The following is an 18,861-nucleotide window of genomic DNA, read 5'->3' as shown; positions in this document are numbered from 1 at the left end:
TGACAATATATATATATATATATATATATATATATATTTAGAAAGGAGAAAATCGTAGAAGGAGAACGCAGCAGGCGCTTGTGTGCACGACGTTCTTTCTGACTTATCTTCTGCTCTGCAACTCAAAGGACTACACGTCGACGAGAGAGAGGAGAAAAGTGAAGCAACTGAAGGCAAGTGACGGAGTGCGGCGGCTCCATCCTCTTGTATTGTTTCCCTCTCACCTTATGGAGAAGAGTTCATTGCTACTATTATCGTTATTATTATCATTTCGCATTGCGTTCGTTTTCGTCTCCATTAATGCTGCGTCAGTGTTTTTTTCTTTTTTCTTTTCTCCAGTTGTGGTGTGTGTGTGCGTAGCGTTGGACAAATACTGTCTTTTAAAAAGTATATTTCCTGTGACCTTTGTTTTTTTCTCTGTTCTCTCTCTGTGCGTGTCGCGTTGTTGTGTGAGGTTGAGTGATGCAGGTGGAGGCGTAGTAACTCATCAAATCAAAGAAGGAAAAAGAAAACAGAAAGCAAAACGGTTATGAACTAAATCGACGATGGAGCACAGAGACGGAAATGAGAGAGAAAGGAAAGCACACAAAATGGTGTGGCGCTGTCTATGCGGTTTTTGTTTGTGCAACTTCGATGCGAAGGCGGGCGTGGAATTCCCAATTGGTGCCGTGACACACAAGCGCGCAGAAAGCGATGCGATGGGATGAGCGACGTGGTCCATGCGTGCAGCGACAACGGTTCGAGCACGCAGAGAAGCACACATACAGAAAGAAGAAGACAACCTTCTGTTGTGATTGTGGCGCGTGTGCACCGGTTCATTTGGACCCTTTGCTCTTCCTGTTCGCTGTCACAACGGTCAGAAGCTTTTTCCATGTCTTCTGGAATGTCCACTACACCGTCGTATCGCTGTCCAGTCATCTCTCTCTCTACCTCTCTGCTTCTTTACTTCCCCGTTTTTTTGCGTTGAAATACGCTCAATACACAGCAAGAAAGGAAAAGAAGTGTTGCGGATCGCCCAACGGCCAACGCTGTGTTCGGCCGCCAGCTTTGACTCTCCCGCGTAGCTGTAGCAAATAGTAGTAGTGAGGGCGAGGTGGCCTTAGTCCGCTTCTGCTCGTAGCGCTTTAGAAAAAAGGAAGCCACGGTACGAAGCAGCGAAAAGAAGAAGCGTCGAACTGTAAAAGCTAGTTACTCGCTATATATATATTTGTTTCTCTCTCTCTTTCCCATTTCAAGATGCTGCGCCGCACTCTGCTCACGCGTGGCCATGCCACGTCGAACCTATTCGCGCCGCCCCACACCGGTCGCTGGTTCAACCCACCGCACCAATGGACGGTGAGCGACACCCTGGTGCCGGCCTTCTTCTTAGGATTCGCACCCATGGGGATCTGCGTGTACCTGTACCACGCGGCGTACATGCCGCACTACTCCCACTACCAGGAGAAGAACTACTACCCCGCTCAGGTGTACACGAAGGAGTTCATTCACAAGTATAAGCGTCTCGAGCGCTGGCGCTGGTACTGAAACAGGTGATGGGGAGAAGGGACGATGGTGATGGACAACCATCTCTCCAGAGCCGCTGCAAAGGTGCTTCCATGCCGCTTTCCCCGTCCTTTTCGTCTTTGTTCACCTTCAACCTTTCCCCGTCTGAGCCTGCGTGTGAACGGGGATATACATACATATGTTTTCTGCATTTGCTTTTTTATCGAAAGAAAGATAGTACCTTCTTCAAAAATGAAAAAGAGGATAACATATATGGGAATTTTTTTTTTGCAGAGTCGGCTCGCAGTTCTTCCGCTGATGGCGTACGACGTGCTGACGAGTCACAGTAGAAAGGATCTTCTCGATTCTGATGCTGCTGTAGTGCTTTACAGCGAGGAAACTCCTTTACTACCCGCCAAGTGCGCTTTCCTTTGGCTTCGATATACTGCACGACGGTCCTCGTGTTCCTCCTTCTTTCCGTTTCCCCCTTCTGTACTCCTCCTCCTCTCCTCAAATAGGAAACGGCCAACAACGGAATAAGTCTCATCGTTTTCTTTAAGGCAACACGAGAAGGATTGGAATACTGCGCATGAGCTTAGAGTGCGAGGGCGATGGGGCGTCGTGTGTGGAGTGCGGAGAGTTCGACTTTTTACCTCACTCGTGCCCCTACTGCCACGGCGTGTTCTGCGCCGCGCACGCTTCATGCCACCACGTCCCCGCCTCCCGTGGCACGGGCGACGCTGCAGCTCTTTGCGTCCCACCAGCGGATCCTCTGGTGAAGGATGTAGTGCATTCTGTGGGAGGTACCTCGGGTACCACCGCATCCACTGCCCTCATCCGCTGCGTTGTTTGTCAGTCATTTCCCTGCGTCCTCACGCCCTGCCCACGGTGTGGCGAATCCTTCTGTGCGACGCACCGCTTTCACGGGCACGAGGACGCGGCCCTGCAGGAGCGCCTGCGCAAGCGTGCAGAGCAGGCACGTCTGGTGACGACGACGACGACGGAGGAGGAAGACACTTCCAGTGCGGTGTCAGCGGGCAGCATCCGCGCTCGCTGCGCTGCGTTTACCGCGTCGCACCCGCTCAGCCTGGCCCCGGTGGGCTACCGCAGTCGGCGCATGGATCTGCTGGCGTTGGTGCTGTTCCTCCGCCCTTCCAACACTTCGCCCGCGAAGTCACCCGTGGAGGGGAGTGCGTCTCCGTCGGTTTCATTGGTGAATTCCTCTATCGCCGGCGGTGGTGGTGGTGGTGGTGGTGCGGTTGCGGTGACCGCCGACGATGTGGGGCTGTGCAGTTTGATCGTGGCGACGGAGATGTCGGTGGGTCAGCTGCGTGACCGCTTGGAGACGGCACTGATGAGCGAACAGGAAGCCGTGTTGCCGCCTTCTTCCACCGCGCTTATGGGGGCTCGCACGTCGCTGTTCACCATCGCGTCAATCGTAGAGGCCTCGAGCGAGGAAACCGTAGAGGAAGCGAGGAGCAAAAGTCTGTCGTCGTCACAGAGCTCGTACCGACGCCGCCCACACCTGTCCGTTGTCTCCCTCTCCGCAGACGTTGTTCTCCGCAAGGCTCCTGTTGTGAATGCGGCGGTGGTGTTGGCGGTGGTGCCTGCGGCTGCCTCGCTGGAGGAGTCGACGCTCGCAAAAATTCTGTGTACGGTGTTGACAGAGTACTTGTTCAATACGGCCGCGTCCGCCCACCAGGACAGTCGCGTCAAGGCACTCGCCACACGCCTCTACCTTCAGCACCAGCAACTTGTGCGGCGAAGCACCGCTGGTCTTGTCATTGTCGCTGGCGACACTCGTAGTAAAGAAGGCCTGTATGTCAATAAGGCACCCTCCTCAGTATCACCGGCGGCCATCGGCACAGCCCCGCCGCAAGCTCCAGGAAGCACTCCTGATGAGCCCGTGCCAAGCCATGGTGAAGCGAACACTGCAGCTGCCGCCACGAGCGAAGGCTTCTGGCCCTTTCGCCACGCGCCTCCGCTCAACAGCTTTGACTTTTTCAATTCGAAGATGAGCCCGTGCGGGATGGGCGCTCTTCGCCCTCCGACGGCGCCGCGCATCGTTGTCGCGCTCTTCACCGCGGACACGGCGCTGCCGGGTGCGGTGCGGCCGATGTGTGTGGCGCTGGGCAAGGACTGGCCGATGGTGCGTGTGGCGGACCGGTTAAAGGAGGAGGTGGTGGAGCAGCAGCTGAGTCCGCACCGCACGGTTGCAGCGCCGCTGCTCAAGACGTTCTCTCTCTACCGGCTGGAGCAGGCAGGGGAGGGGGTCGTCGAGCTTTTGTGGGAGACGGCTGCGGCGCTGACCCCCGCCTCGACGCTACCCCTGCAGAGTGCGGATGTGCTGGTGCTGTGTCCTCCAGAGCCGCCTGGTGCCTTGGCCGCTGTACAGGCGGAGCTGCGTCGCCTGCACAGTTTGACCGGCAAGGACAAGCGGGCACTGAAGGCCGATCGGATTAAGTTGTGCTCGGTGATGTAGAACGAGAGCGCGATGGCTGCTGTGTTCTTCGATTCACCTTTTCATGGAGGCTGCTTATGGCGCATTCGTATGCGAAATTCACTTCGAAAGCAGAGACAACCACATCAACACCGTGTTGGCAGTGGAGCCATTGTAGCCGCTGGTACACCTTCATGAGATGTGCTCAGTGTATTGGCTTATGCGTTTGCACGGTGGGCTCTTCGCACTCTCTTTGTTTTTGGGCTATTTGAGAGGAGCTTTCGAGTTTACCTCAGCTTATGTTATATATAAGAAAAAATATTTTGCCAACTTCTCTGAACCTCTACTGTTTTATTTTTTAGTTCTATTTGCGCGACGCTGCCCGTTCTTCTTCTTCTTGTCGCTGGATCACATCGGCCCTTCTTGCGCGTTGTATCGGAGCGAAAGGACCCATCGGGAGAGGGGGCGCAGGCGCAACCTTGCATCACTTCGATTCTTCTTCTCTTGTAGGGACTGCACCGCCGTCAAAGCGTCGTCAACGACGTGCTGGTTACCACGCGAGGTTTTTTGCTCCCTCCGTTTGACGTCAAGCGCAAGACACTTCTGGCTAAAACAAGAAGAAAATAATTTGTTTTTATTGCTGCTGAATCCTGCCTCTCCTCTTCCAGAGACCATGTCTGAGGCTGTGGCACGCGCAGAGCGAGAGCTGTACGCGTACATCACCGCACTTCAAGATGTCTTGCGAATGACGACGGAGGACGCAATTCCCGAGAGCTTGTGGGAAGGCGACACGGCCGCTTTCGGAGGCAGTAGCAGCGAAGCCCAAGAGGAGATGCCGGATACGCTGCTGCAACGTGTGGAGCGAGAGACGGAACTCGAGAGGCATCGCATCAACGACTTGGTGCGCCGGCGCCTCGTGCCGCAACATGCTGCCCTCTGCGCTGCGATTGTGCAATTAGGTGGTGGCCAGGACGCCGCCGGCAACGTGGTCGACGTACCTGTCGATACGCTGGATCGAGAGATTGCGGCTACCGCGGCGGAGAGCGCAGCGCTTGGCAAACGCATGGTGGAGCTGTACGACGAGGCAGCTGTGGTGGCAACGCGTATTGAGGCGGAGGTGATGGGCACCGCCGTCCCCTCGCTGTAGGCAGCTAGAAGAAACAGGCGAAATAAAGAAGGCCCAGCGTGGGACTCGGCGTCTGCTCTGCTTCCACGGAGGTCTTCGTTTTTTTCCCCTCTCTTTGTTTTTGTGGCCGACTTGTTAGGTGCGTTTGGTTGTGCCTTCACACAGGCGGTTTTCTTCTTGTGGTTAGTACCTGCTAAACCGGACAACAATGAGAACGATGAGTACGACCAATTCGACACAGCAGCGTGTGACTCTACGGTCTGTATTGGTATTATTCGCGCACAGGAAAACACGTCATCAGCGAATGGCGCAGACGATGCACGTCATACAAAGCTGGCATTCCCCCGCTCCGATTATGCCGTCCTCCCACGAAAATGTCTTTGATACCTGCCTCTCCCCCTTTCTCCTTCTATCTTCGTGCTGCCTTGCTACTCGATGCGGCTCGGTATGGCTCTCATAAACGCTTGTTGCCACGCCTGCAAACTAAAATGCCGCACCTTTCATGAGGTGCTGGGAATCGGTTGGATACAGACTGAGCAGCAACGACAATAGCAGTAGTGCATGCAGCAACTCCAACGCTGCGGAAAGAGAAGAAAGATCACACCCGAGTACACGTTGAAGAAGAGCCTTGTCGGGTAGCGAATGCGCACCTGCAGGTTGCTGCGACGTGGTCGCATGGAAGTTGAGCCGTGGATGGGTGTGAGCTGCTACCCCGTCGGTCCGTCGCTCGTCGGCGGTGTCCCATGTGTTCGCCCCGGCTACGACCACTTCAAGTACATCCGCCCGCAACGTCCGGTGCGTGCCATCGGTTTCGATAAGCCCCTACCTCCTGCCCTCTTCAACCGACTGGATCAGATCATTCTCATTGAAAACGCGTTAGCCTTACAGCGCACGGAGAACCAGATTTCTGTGACGCTGTCGCAGCTGGCGCTTGGCATCCGCAACGCAGAAAACTTTCTCGAAAAGCACCTCATGAACAAAGAGGTACGACCCTCGCTGCACACGCTGTGGTTCCACGAGCACGGGCTGCGCGAGAACTCGCACGTGCTGTCGAACCTCGCCGCCCACCACCTAGTCCCCCTCTTCAGCCTCGTCAGCTACGACGTGGAGCGCGGCAAGATGACGATGTTCCAAGCAGAGGAACTCTACGAGGAGCTCATGGACTGCTCCGCCGCCCAGCCAAAGGTGGTGCAGCGCGAGTTGGGGAATCAGATGGTACGAGTCTACTGCCTGCACGACGAGTACGACAAGGCACTTCAGGTGATCGATGAGATGCGTGGGAAGCACGTTCGGCGCACCTTTGTCACCTACGCCCCGCTCTTCCGCATGATTCGCCTCCGTCAGGACGCGGAGCAGCAGATGCGGCTGCTGGCGTACATGTACAAGACGGAGGGGGGTCGGCTGCCGAAGTTCCTGTACATTGATCTGCCCCGAATGCTCTACATGTTTGGTGTCTTCATCCGCTACAACTGGGTGCCCATCAACGTCATTTTCACGATGCTGACGACGGCGGTGATTTTGCGCTATATGAACTTCGCATCGTGGTAGTCGGTGGGAGTTCGGCGGTCTGTTTTGGCGTCTGCCGCGGGGGGCGACATCGCTTCTTTCTTTTTCCTTTTTTTATCGCCTCGGGTATGTCTCTCTCTCTCCCCCCTCTATCTCATTGGGTAGCTTGGGTTACATCCAAAGCGGAGAGGAGGGGAAAGGCAAAGGAGTGCGGGTTTCTTGTTTCCTGTTTGGCGTCTGACTGCTCTTACACACACACACACACACAGGCGTATTTATGTGTTGTTTCACACGGTCTCCATTATCGTCTTAGGACTTAAAAAAAGCTTATAAGTTATGCGCTTGCGTGGGCAATCGTCTCTTTTTTTTTTCGGTGCTGTCGTGGAGGTTTATTGGAGAAATAAAAATGAAGAACACCGAGGCGTTCTTACACCACCAAATAGTCCAGCACGCCTGCGCACTCTTCGGCTCGTCCGTGGTGTTGAGTGCTCTTGCTCAGCTAAGAAGGTGCTCTCCTGCACGACGACGCTTCTTTCGCACAACAACGCGAAAGCATGCTGATCACTTGTGAAGAACATTCAACGTTTCTTGTCTTTTCTCTTTTTTTTTTAACGTCCGGCTTTTTCATGTACGCTTGTAATTCACTGATGAAAACAAACACACAACCAAAAACCCCAGCTTCTCCACAACAAAGCCCTCATACCACTCACCGGCCCAACACAACCGTAATCGTGAAACGCCGGTGTGTGTGTGTGTGTGTTTCTTGTTCTTGTTGTGAATACGTTAGTGCGCGCGTGTGTGTGCGCAATTCACACCGGGTTCGCATCGATTTGATAACTAATACGATTAAGTATACGCGATAGCCATCGCCTTGTGCACTCTGCGCGTTTAATACCTTAAATCTTCCTTCCTCTTTTCGTTTCTCAGAGAGAGTGAGGAAGAGAGAGAGGGGAGAAAGCACCGAATAATATCACCTCGTTTTATTATTATTGAGGCCCCTCTCTCGTGTGTGCTCATCTGCTCTTCTGCAGCTATGTCGTCGCGCTCATCTCACTACAGCGGCAAGTCGCTGTCGTCATCGGCAGGCGAGACGGTGGCGACGAGCCACAGCACCGGCTCCTCCAGCCGCCACCGCCGTGCCGGTGCCCTCGGCATCCACGAGCCGCGAGCCCCGCCGGTGAAGATGTCGGCCCCTGAGCGGCTGCAGCTCATCCGCAACTCCATCACGCGTCTGCAGTACATTTGCGAGAGGCAGTACCACACCGCCGCGCTCGACCAGGCGGCCGAGGCGTCCGTCTCCGCCTTCTTCGAGCGTCTCCGCAAGAAGCTGTCGCGGTTGGAGTTCAGCCGCAGTCACATCGGCACTCCGGAGACGGGCGGCCCTCAGCAGCTGCGCTTCATCACGAAGGAAGTGGGCCAGCTGATGAGCACCGCGAAGGAAGTCGTGAGGGACACGGAAAGCACGTCAGCCACGGCCACCGCCGTCTACGCAGGTCTGCACCACCACCACATGCAGGAGGCCCTCGCCGAGCTAGAGGAGCTGTCGTCGCTGCTGGCGTCGCAGCCGGCGGACCTGCTCAGCCGCGTGAACACCGAACTCCTCGCTGACCTCGTTGCGTTCCACATTGATGAGTTCGATGCATTTATGGCGCAGCGTGTCGAGGCCTTTGTGCGCGAGACGCAAAACGAGGGTGCCCTCTACTCGGGGGCCGTCATGACGGACGCGTCTCAGCGCGCTGCGCCGATCGGCGTGTGCTCTGCGGTGCTGCTGGACGTCGCGGTTGGCGTGCGACCGGGCCGCAGTGCCCGCATTGTAATCGAACACACCCGACACCAGATTCGCAAGGTGGAGAACCGCCTGCACGCTGCGGACGTTGCGCTGCAGGGGCACCAACCCACGTCAGACGCGGAGAAGCAGCAGTGCGAGGGACAGCGGCGAGAGTACACGATTATGAAGGACCGTGTCACCCACGCCTTGCGCGAGTTGGAGCGGGTGCAGCTGGCCTGGGAAGAGGAGGAACAGACGACGTTTACCCGCGCCGCCTCCGGCAGTCACGACCTCGCCGCGCTCGTGCAGGGCAAGCACCTGCGTGAGACGGAGATCATCGAGGGGGTGCAGCGGCTGCACGATCAGACAATTCACGCCTGCCTGCCCTTTGCGGTCCCGCAGTACCACCGCCGCTACGGCGAGACGTACAGCCAGCCTTGCCACATCCGCATTGGCTTCCACTTCTTGCCCGACACGAACACCGCCGCGGAGCTCGCCACGTCGGCCGCCGCTGCGCCCACCTCCGCCCTTTCCACCTCCTCTCCCGCGGGTGCAATGCTGCTGCACACGCTATCGGCAGAGTTTTTGGCGCTTATGCGTCAGCTGCGAGTCGCCCCGGCCGATTACGGCACTTTTGCCTGCCTCGTCCCGAGCAAGGAGCAGTGCTGGGTGAACTTTGCGGAGTTTCCCGAGATGGTGAAGGGCGCTCGCTGCGCTCTGCGCGACGTCGACACCCGCCTGGACCACTCCCGCGCCCTCGAGGAGCAGAAGGAGGTGGGCGGCTACTTCGTCATGAACGGCGGGGAGCGCATCCTGCGGGCGCTGCTCATGCAGCGCTGCAACGTGCCCATTAACATCTTCCGCGAGAAGTTCGTCACGCAGGGCCCGCACTTTGCGCCGAAGGCGGTCGTAATCCGCTGCAAGCGGCCGAGTGGGTTAACGGCACAGAACTACTTCTACTACACCACGACGGGCGAGCTCATCTTCTCCTTCGCCCGCAAGGTGGTCTGGCACCTGCCGGTATCGTTCCTGCTGAGCGCCGTGAGTACGCAAAACGTGTCCGCCGTGGAGCTGCAGCGGCTGCTGACGATCGGCATGCCTGATGGCGCCCACGCCGCCCGCGTCGAGGCTCTCCTGCAGCACCACCGCCAGAAGCCCTACGGCGAACTGCGCAGCTTCCTCGACTACATGACGGTGCTGGGCCGCATGTACCGCGAGTACCACCAGAGCTCCTCCACGTACCACTTCCTGCCGCTCTACACGAGGGGGACAACCTGCCAGCACGACGCGTGGTACGGCATGTTTATGCTGCGTCGACATGTCCTGCCGCACCTGAACAGCCCTACGGCCGCCACGCCGGATCTCGCGCCGGACGCGACGGCGGCGGAGCTCATGGCCTGGCTGTCCCCTGCTCTTCTCGAGGAGCTGGACCGCAAGTTCAACGCCATGATCGCAATCACCCGCCAGCTTTACTGCTTCATCGACGGCGCGGTGGAGCACCAGGGTAACGATGTCCCAGCCTACCAGGAGCTCTTCACCGTTTCACAGGTGCTGATAGGCGCCTTCGAGGTGTGCCTGAACCGGTACATGCGCTCCTTCATCTACCGCCTGGGCCGCCACATGCCCGCCGCTCTCTTCAAGCGTATTCTTCGTCTGCGCAGTCTGGTGGCGAGCGACGCCGAGGACGTGCTGCGGCAGGTGCGGCAGTTTGTGGACTACTGCAGCCGCCATGGCGGTGGTGACCCCCTCGACCAAATGAAGCGGCTCCTCGTCACGGGTAACATGAACCTGGACCGCGAGGAGGACTTCTACTGCCCGCAGACCTCCGGCTGGGTCGTCATGGCCGAGCACTTGAACTTCTACCGCTTCTTCGAGCAGCTGCGGTGCGTACATCGTGGAAAGACGATTGCAGGGATGCGCTCGAGCGAGGTGCGCAAGTACCCGTGTGAGGCCTACGGCTTTATTTGCATGGTGCACAGCCCCGACGGCGAGGACTGCGGCGTGCTGAATCATTTAAGCGTGTCCGCCGTCGTCTCCAATTCCCCAGACACCGCAACGGCCGCGCAGCTGCGTGCTGCGGTGGTAGCGGCGGTGCCGAACCTGCGCTGCGGTGCGACGCAGTGCCCCGTCGTGGACCAGCTCTGTGCGACGGTGCCGGTGTGGGTGGAGGGGGAGCTGCTCGGCTACGTCACCGCTGCCGAGGCGGCGACGGCGGCGGCGGCGTTGCGCGAGGGCAAGGCGCTGACGCTGCGGTCGCAGATGCACGTGACCGGCGTGGTGCGCCGCAAGGACGCGACACCGTTGCACACGATGGAGGTGATTTACGTGGCACCGCAGAACAAAGATCCGGCAGGTCTTTACGTCTTCTACGACTGCGGCCGCCTCATGCGCCCCGTGCAGCAGCTGGAGTCGGCGGTGCGCAGGGACAACTCGCACCTTCCCTTTCCGTTAGTGTTTATCGGGACGTGGGAGTCGAGTTGGATGGACGTCGCCGCGGTGCCGAGCGACCCGCTCGACGCCGTCGTGCAGCTGAACAAGAAGTACACGTACATGGAGCAGAACGGCAGCAACCTCATCTCACTCACCTCTACCACGATCCCTTTCTTTGAGTACAACTGCTCGCCGCGTAACCTGTTCCAGTGCGGTCTGAGCAAGCAGTCCTCCGGCACGCAGCTGCAGGCGCTCGCGTGGCGCAAGGAGGCGAAGCTCTTCCGCACCTACTGCCCCCAGCGCTACATCAGCCGCACCCTCCCAATGGACTACTACAACCTCGACGACGTGAATCTTGGCGTCAACGCGGTCATTGCCATCCTCGCCTACACCGGCTACGACATGGACGATGCTGTGGTGATCAACAGCACGGCGGCGCAGCGCGGTATGCTGACGGCGGGCATCACCGTCGCGAAGATTGTGACCGCGTCTGGCAAGGCCATCGACAAGGACGACGTCTTTGTCTTCCACAACGTTCTCTCAACCGGGGAGCGCTTTACCGGCGAGCTGGAGGCGAACGGGCTGCCCCCGAAGCGGGCGAACCCGCGCAACGACACCTTCTCCTTCGACCGCGATCACAAGTACCCCGGGCTGCGCGACAGCAGCGACGTGTACTGCTGTGCGAAGCGGGTCGAAAGGACGGACCCGTTTACGAACAAGACGGTCTACGAGTACACCCGCCACCACGCGACGAAGTGGCGGCACTTCGACAAGGGCGAGGACGGGTGGGTGCAGCAGGTCATCCCGCTCGTCTACAGCGGGCCGGACCCGACGTCGGTGCTGCTGGTGCTGCGCATTCCGCGTCCGCCGACGGTGGGGGACAAGTTCTCCTCGCGACACGGCCAGAAGGGTACGCTGCCGCTGCACGTCCGCTCGCACGACCTGCCCTTTGCCACCGCCAGCGGCATCACCCCCGATGTCATCATCAACCCCCACGCGTTTCCCTCGCGTATGACGGTCGGCATGGTGCTGGAGATTATGACGGCGAAGGTGGGGGCGGTGGAGGGCCGCTTCATGGACAACAGCGCGTGGGCCACGGTGGATGAGCAGCCGCGCGTGGCCGAGGTGATTGGGGACGCCCTCAGCAAAGCCGGCTACAACCGCTACGGCCGCGAGCACCTCATCGACGGCATCAGCGGTGAGGAGATGGAGGCGGACGTGTTCATGGGCATCTGCGGTTACCAGCGTCTGCGGCACATGGTGAACGACAAGTGGCAGGCGCGTGCCCGCACCGACGCGCACACGTACCGGGCGGTGACAAAGACGGGCCAGCCCGTGAAGGGGCGCAAGCGGCACGGCGGTGTGCGGGTGGGGGAGATGGAGCGGGACGGCCTGCTCTCGCACGGCATTAGCGAGGTGGTCGTGGACCGCCTCCTGCACGTGTCGGACAAGACGAAGGCGTTCATCTGCCCCAGGTGCGGCAGCCTCCTCTCCCTCTATGAGCGGCATGCGACGGAGTACGGCACGTGGCGCACTTGCCGCTTCTGCGGTGCCGGCGCTGACGAGAGCACAGACACGATCGCGATGGTGGAGATTCCGCAGGTGCTGCGACTTTGGGCGGCGGAGCTGACCAGCATCGGCGTCCGCGTTGTCCTCAAGACGTCGGAGCTGTCTGACTTCGCGTAGGAGCTGCACTGCGGTGGCACGTGTCCGACGGCGATCATGTTGATCGTTTCCACACGAATGGCTCTACAGGATTTTATTTTATTTTGAGGTAAGGGTGTTCGAATTGGAGCTGGTGCCGCTGCGATGGGGGGTTCTCTTTTGGACTCGCTTGTTGATGTCAGCTTTATTGTTGTTTTGAACCCGCTGTGATGTGCCGGTGCGATGAATTTTTCTTTTCACTTTTTTCTCTTTTTTTTTTTGTTAAAATAGTGAATACCCGTTTTGATCGGCCTTTTTGCGATTTGCCGATGTGCCTGTTTTTTTTTTGCTGATGGCATTTGTGTTTGAAGTCTCGTCAGTAACGCTGGTCGTGCGGATTGCATGGAGCAAGTACGCCTGATAAAAAGCAATCAACAACAACCCGGATGTGCCGCGCTGTATTTTCCTTCTAACACGATTTAAACGTATTGATATTAAGCTAACGAGAAAAGCCGTTTTCTTCCGTTTTTCTTCGTCTAACGTACTTCTTTCTCAAAAAAAAAAGGACAAAACATTTTATAGCGTGTTTGCAAACTGCGAACAACCAACATTCCACAGCCGATGATGCTTCATGCTTCTTTTTGTGAATGAGATACTACTGGTGAAGGTATGACGCCTTGGAGTGTGAGTGCAGGGCACTACACGAGAGCTTTTGACCGCCAGGCACATTCTCTCCTCTCAAAGAAACAAAACAAAGCTCCACACGCTAAGCTAGGTCATTCAACTGCAAAATGTATGTGTATGCCGCGCCGCAACAGTCATTCTCATGATCTAGATTCAAAGCACAGAGCTGCGCTTCTCCGCTGCCGTATTTATCTTTCTCTCTTTCTTTTGTTCCTGTCCTGACGCATCCGGGAAGGGGCTAGTTTGCACAGCCTGCCCAGGTAGCACGTTTCACTGTTGGGTGTATAAATCATAGCCTTTTCTTTTCAATCACAGAGAAGAACAAAAGCAGAGACCGCTTGTGGCTTCATCTTCTCTGGCGTTGTTCTTGGCGGATTACCGTGGGTTCATTCGTTTGGTATTATTGTTTTGGTGTTGTCCTCGCTGGTTCTGCTATATTGCGCCTTGTGCTTATCGCTCCTTTCTCCTTCGCCGGCAGCCTCGTCGTCGCATTCCTTTGTGTTTCACAAACACATGCATCGCCCGTTGATGTCTCTTTACCCACGACTGATCAGCAACAACCTTACCGTTATCTTCTTGGTTTTCTTTTAATAAGTCAAGGCGGGTTTTTTCTTATTGGCCGAATCCGTGAAGGAGTGGCCTGCTTTTTGACGGAGGAAAAATAGTGAGGAGCTGTTGCAGCGTGCGGGAACTCAGGAAACACCAACACACAGACATCAACCCAAAGAGATGTTGGCACGCAGGCGAAATGCAGCACAGAGACGCGGCCCGGCAGCCGCCACCGGCGCTGGTGCGGGCACCCCGGCTACCACTACCACCACCAGCGGCGCCAATACCACCACCTCTCTCGCAAACGCTGCCGGCGGCGGCAACAGTAGCAGTCAGGGCTACGAGGCGCAGGCCTCCGCCGCGCTCGAAGAGGTCATCGCAGAACGCGTGGCGGCCTTCGCCGCATGCGAACTGCCCTCGCTGGTGAACGACGATGCGATGGAGGAGGCGAGCGGAGGCGGCGTCGGCACCGCAGAGGATGTAACTCTGGTCGAGGGCACAACCCGCTACCGGGTGCGCATCACCCAGGCGGTCCTTCTCATGTACCTACACATCGGCAGCGACCCGCCCGACTTCCCACGCGTTGAGCCGTGCGCCAAGATGGAGTGCTGGGTCGATCCGATGGTGGCGCACGTAGCGCAGAGCGCCCACCGGGGCGGGCGCAGCAGCGGGAGCGGCGGCGGTGGCGGCAGCGACAGCATCGCCGAGCTGCTCGAGCGGCAGTACCGCAGTGTGCTGCGCGAGGACGTGAATGTGATGCGAGTGGTGGAGGCCAGCCTAGATGTGTCGCGTGGGGCCCTCGTGAAGAGCCGGCGAATGGCGCGGGATGGACGCATTTTGATCCACTACAACGGGCACGGCATGCCCCGTGCGACGGAGCTGGGTGAGGTGTGGATGTTCGACAAGGAGCGGACGCACTACGTGCCGCTGAACATCACCGAGATGGCGGAGTTGGCGGACACGCCAGCGATTTACATCTTCGACTGCAACTCCGCCGGCTCGCTGCTGCAGCGGTGGTGCAAGGAGCGGCTGCAGGAGCGACGGCAGCATGACCTGTTTATCTGCGCCTGCAGTGCGGGGGAGACGCTCCCGCTAAGCCCGGCGCTGCCCGCAGACCTGCTCACCTCCTGCCTGACGACGCCGCTGAAGATGGCGCTGGAGTGGTACATCGGGTTCTCCTTCCACGCCCTGCTGCTGCCACACGTGACGACGGAGATGCTCCGCAACATCCCCGGCGACAACAACGACCGCAAGTCGCCACGCGGGGAACTGAACTGGATCCTCAGCGCGGTCACCGACACCATCGCGTGGTGCACGCTGCCGCCGGCACAGTTTCACTACCTGTTCCGCCAGGACACGGCGGTGAAGGGGTTATTCCGTAACTGCATTCTGGCGGACCGGCTGCTGCGGGAGTCGGGCTGCACCCCGGTCACCTACCCGGCTCTCTCCGAGGAAACCCACCTGCACTCCATGTGGGAGGTATGGGAGTACACGGTCGACAAGTGCGTGAGCCAGCTGCCGCGGTTGTTGGCAGCAGGCGACGGCGCCGCGGCCGCCTACGAGCCCTCCACGTTCTTTGGCGACCAGCTGACCGCGTTTGAGGTGTGGGTGGAGTCGGGGGACATGTCGGAGGTGCCGGAGCAGCTGCCCTGTGTGCTGCTGGCCCTGACACAGGTGCTCTACCGAGTGCGTGCCTTCACGTTGTTGGCGAAGTATCTCGACTCCGGCCGCACAGCCGGCAAGCGTGCCATCCTGTGCGGCATTCTGCCCTACATGAGCAAGCTGATCACGCAGGCGCCGGAGGTGTTTTTGATCGTGACGGTGCTGTGGATGCAGGTCATCCGTGCCGACCCCGCCGAGGGCTGCACCGAGATGCAGAAGAGCCAGTGTGAGAAGTACTTCACCAGTCTGCTGAAGCTGGACGAGGCGACGACGACGATTGAGTACGTCGACTACGGCCAAGTCGTGAGCTACGCCCGGTCTGACTCCCCGTACAGCAGCAACGCAAACATTGTGAGTGCAGCCCCCAACCCCGCACCACGGCAGAGGAGAACGGAGCTGGGTCTGCGGACGGCCGCCATGACCAACTCGGCCAGTCTCGACGCCGTGTCCGACGCTGAGCAGCAGCAACCGCTGCAGCCCCTTCGTTCCTCTCGCGTAGAGCCGTCGCAGCCGCTGCAGCCCGCCCAGGTGTCCGTCACTGCCGCCCCGAAGCTGAGCAGCGTCGCTAGCCACCTCATCAACCCCGGCCACACGGTGTACTTTCTGATGAAGGACGTGCACCTGTCGCGGTGCAAGAGCATCTCCTGCTACGTCCTCTGCCAGTTCCTGCAGCGCGGGGAGCGGCAGTGCATCTTGTCGTGGAACAACCGCCTCCTCAACGCCGCGTTTCCGTGCCTCTCCTCGCCGCACACGGAGCTGCGGTCGTGGGCGTGTTTGGTGCTGTCCCGCCTGTTTCTCGGGCTGCGGCACGCGAAGAGCTACGCGTCGAAGGAGTGCGCGTCGCGGGTGGACTTGTTTACCCGGCTTCTGCAAGATCGATCGCCGGTGGTGCGCAGCTCGTGCGTGACGCTGCTCGCCAGCATCGTTGGTGTGCGTGTGGATTTGCTCCCGGAGGACCAGCAGGTGCGTCGCCTGCAAATGGAAAAGTCGCTTTTGATCAAGCTGCGCGAGTACGTCTTCGACGCCAGCGTGAACGTGCGCGAGGAGCTGATATTCTTCTGCTGCCAAGTCCTGTACGCCTACCGCGGCGTCCTCTCGTCGGCGCACCGGGAGAAGATCTCCGAGTACGTCTTGGCGGTCGGCCAGCACGGCGGCCGCTGGGCCCTGGAGGAGCCGGAGGTGGTCGTAAAGTCGCAGCTGAACGCGGCCCGACCCACCGTGAACTCGATGTTCGACGACACCGTCGTCTTCGACACGTCCTTCCTGACCACCGATGACCCAATGCCGCCAACGCGCGAGGTGGAGGCCGACAAACTTCTTCCCGCGGCCCTGCCGATGATGGAGGGCCTCTTGCACGACGCCGCGCTGCTCCTCTGCACCCTCTACGCAAACTGCGACGGAGCGCTTGTTAATACGGCGCTGCGGGCCCTCGCCACCGGCGCGGCGCCGCAATCGCAGCGGTTCGCCTCCGAGGCGCTGCGCACCATGTCACGCGTGGCCTCGGTGGAATCGGCCGACTACTGGTCCGAGGCGGACCGCACCCGGGCCACCTGGAACGCGGATATGATGAAGCAGCTCGTGCTGGACATGCGGGACCGCAAGCTGGAACCGCACCGCCGCTATGCCTCTCCCCACGGCAGTCCGCTGCCGACGGCGCACCCCACGGAGCGGGAAAGCGACTCGGCAAGCGGCCTCCGCAACGGCACCGCTGTGCAGCCGTACAACGCCAATTTCAGCAGCAGCGGCGGTAATAGCAACGCGTTGACGAGCTCTGGTGGGCATTGGGACCCGTCCAGCAGTAGCAGCGCTGGGGCCGCCGCGGCCTTCTCCCTCTCTACCCACAACGCAGAGGCGGAGCGTCATATAGTGCTGCGCAGCGCGCTGCGTCCCGACACCGTCGTCTGCATGGCGTTTCGCGCGCTGGAGGCGTCGATGGTGGTGGCCACAAAGAACCAACGCCTCTCCTACATCTCCTACGACAACTACAACTCCCAGCAAATCCTGCACAGCTTCCCGGTGCAGCTGTCGGGGCCGCTGCACGAGCTCCACATCATCAACGACCTCTCTGAGCAGTCGGGTCTGCTGCTGGTGGACAAGCGGGGCGGCTTCAGTCTGATGAAGGGCTGCTGGGACCCGAACACCGTCCCGACGGAGGCGGCCGTCTTCTCCGCCTGTCCGCCCCCACCGCCGAACCGGTGGCTCGACCTCAAATCCACCTACCGCAGCAGCGCAGCGCAGTTGTTCTACGGCGGCCCGATCGGCCCGGACGGCGGCACGGCGATCCACATCGTCTCCCTCGCGGAGGAGCAGGTTGTGCAGCGCTTAAACGTCTCCGGCAACCCGACCATGACCTCGCTGGAGACGCACACGACGCAGCGGGCGCTGCTCGCCGGCTTCTCAGACGGCGTCGTGCGCTACTACGATGATCGGCAGCGTCAGGGGCAGATGGGCGCCGTTGGGATGGTGAACTGCCGCCTCCCTGGCACTCCGTTGACGGCGCTGATGGAGGCGGTGGTGGGGGCGGGCCCTGTCGCGACGAACACAGGCTTTTCCATTGTCGCCGCCACGCGCAGTACCTTTTTCGTGTTCGACGCACGCAAGTTGAGCGAGCCGCAGCTTTACGTTAGCAATCAGGACTTGTACTACGGCTTCGGCTACAACCCGCAAGGGGGTGGCAACAGCAGCAGTAGCAGCGCGAACACGATCACCGTCGCAGGATCTGGAGGAGCTGGTGGGGCTGCCTCTGCGTCTCGAGCGTCTTCCGCGGCAGCCCCAGTGCACGGAGCTGCAACACCGGCTGTGGCACCGCGCATTACGCGCTGCTCGGTTGGCGTGCACACGGGACTGGTTGGCCTTTCCTTCCAAAACAACACGTACGCTGCGTTCAATACAAAAGGACTCATCTTGAATGACCATCCGCTGTCTGTGTCGGAAGGTATGGAAGGGCAGCTGACACCGCATCAACAGCAGCAGACGCGGTCTGCTACGCAGCCTATCTTGCCTGGCAGCTGTGTCGCCCATCCGCTGCGTCCGCTCATGACATTCGGGGGTGACTTGATGTTTCTGCAGCTTTAACCGGGGCGGATACAATACATTTCGGGGTCTTTGTGTGTCTTTTCTGTTCTTTTTGCTGAACCGAACTGCTCTCTCTGTCTCTGTGCGTGTGTGTGTGTGTGTGTGCTGATTTGATGGTTGCTGTGCTGTGTTGCCGTCGTTTTCACCTGCTGAGAAGGAGACTACCGGTGCGTGTGTGTGTGCTGACTGTTATGCCGCGGCGCACAAGAAGAAACGAAACGAAAGAGAAGCGCTAAGTGGAAGGACATCGTGCTGGCTGCGACGTAACGAGAGTAAAATTTGTATGACTCCATGCGATTGTAAAGAAGAGTAGTTCGTGCAGATCTCTCTCTGTGCGTTAGAGCTACTGGAACGTTGGGTTGTATCCCGCGAGAGTTGCTCTTTTGCAGCCGGTTCCATCCAGCGACAAGCCATTATTATTATTATTATTAATGGTTTGCGAGTGTCACGAGTATTGGCGGGGGACACAAACAGGCGGCTTATGATTGCGCACTC

General features: G+C 59.0%; 7 protein-coding genes across 8 annotated transcripts; all 7 read left to right on the top strand.

Moving 5' to 3' along the window:
* Window positions 1-227: 227 nt before the first annotated feature.
* ABB37_05309 (hypothetical protein) lies at window positions 228-533 on the top strand (the record flags this gene model as incomplete). The annotated part of the gene is made up of 1 exon (XM_015803274.1): window positions 228-533. The coding sequence occupies one exon, from the start codon at window positions 228-230 to the stop codon at window positions 531-533; it is 306 nt and encodes a 101-aa protein (XP_015657916.1).
* A 451-nt stretch (window positions 534-984) lies between these two features.
* Window positions 985-1,524, top strand: ABB37_05308 (hypothetical protein; the record flags this gene model as incomplete). 2 transcript variants are annotated; one of them, XM_015803273.1, is made up of 1 exon in its annotated part: window positions 985-1,524. In XM_015803273.1, exon 1 carries the CDS (start codon window positions 1,237-1,239, stop codon window positions 1,522-1,524), a length of 288 nt encoding a protein of 95 aa, XP_015657915.1. In that variant the 5' UTR covers window positions 985-1,236. The 2 variants fall into 2 exon arrangements, with proteins under 2 accessions (XP_015657915.1, XP_015657914.1); XM_015803272.1 differs by having other exon boundaries at window positions 1,236-1,524.
* A 475-nt stretch (window positions 1,525-1,999) lies between these two features.
* Window positions 2,000-3,964, top strand: ABB37_05307 (hypothetical protein; the record flags this gene model as incomplete). Its single annotated transcript, XM_015803271.1, has 1 exon — window positions 2,000-3,964. The coding sequence occupies exon 1, from the start codon at window positions 2,072-2,074 to the stop codon at window positions 3,962-3,964; it is 1,893 nt and encodes a 630-aa protein (XP_015657913.1). The 5' UTR covers window positions 2,000-2,071.
* Window positions 3,965-4,283: 319 nt separating this feature from the next.
* On the top strand, window positions 4,284-5,069 carry ABB37_05306 (hypothetical protein; the record flags this gene model as incomplete). Its single annotated transcript, XM_015803270.1, has 1 exon — window positions 4,284-5,069. The coding sequence occupies exon 1, from the start codon at window positions 4,596-4,598 to the stop codon at window positions 5,067-5,069; it is 474 nt and encodes a 157-aa protein (XP_015657912.1). The 5' UTR covers window positions 4,284-4,595.
* A 485-nt stretch (window positions 5,070-5,554) lies between these two features.
* Window positions 5,555-6,596, top strand: ABB37_05305 (putative mitochondrial hypothetical protein; the record flags this gene model as incomplete). Its single annotated transcript, XM_015803269.1, has 1 exon — window positions 5,555-6,596. The coding sequence occupies exon 1, from the start codon at window positions 5,691-5,693 to the stop codon at window positions 6,594-6,596; it is 906 nt and encodes a 301-aa protein (XP_015657911.1). The 5' UTR covers window positions 5,555-5,690.
* A 635-nt stretch (window positions 6,597-7,231) lies between these two features.
* ABB37_05304 (putative RNA polymerase I second largest subunit) lies at window positions 7,232-12,438 on the top strand (the record flags this gene model as incomplete). Its single annotated transcript, XM_015803268.1, has 1 exon — window positions 7,232-12,438. The coding sequence occupies exon 1, from the start codon at window positions 7,588-7,590 to the stop codon at window positions 12,436-12,438; it is 4,851 nt and encodes a 1,616-aa protein (XP_015657910.1). The 5' UTR covers window positions 7,232-7,587.
* Window positions 12,439-13,314: 876 nt separating this feature from the next.
* On the top strand, window positions 13,315-18,366 carry ABB37_05303 (hypothetical protein; the record flags this gene model as incomplete). The annotated part of the gene is made up of 1 exon (XM_015803267.1): window positions 13,315-18,366. Exon 1 carries the CDS (start codon window positions 13,810-13,812, stop codon window positions 18,364-18,366), a length of 4,557 nt encoding a protein of 1,518 aa, XP_015657909.1. The 5' UTR covers window positions 13,315-13,809.
* Between the last annotated feature and the right edge of the window lie 495 nt (window positions 18,367-18,861).

Source organism: Leptomonas pyrrhocoris (assembly GCF_001293395.1).
Source record: "Leptomonas pyrrhocoris isolate H10 chromosome Unknown, whole genome shotgun sequence".
Taxonomy (NCBI): domain Eukaryota; phylum Euglenozoa; class Kinetoplastea; order Trypanosomatida; family Trypanosomatidae; genus Leptomonas; species Leptomonas pyrrhocoris.
Note: the sequence above shows the minus strand (reverse complement) of the source record. Positions and strands in the feature narration are given on the sequence as shown.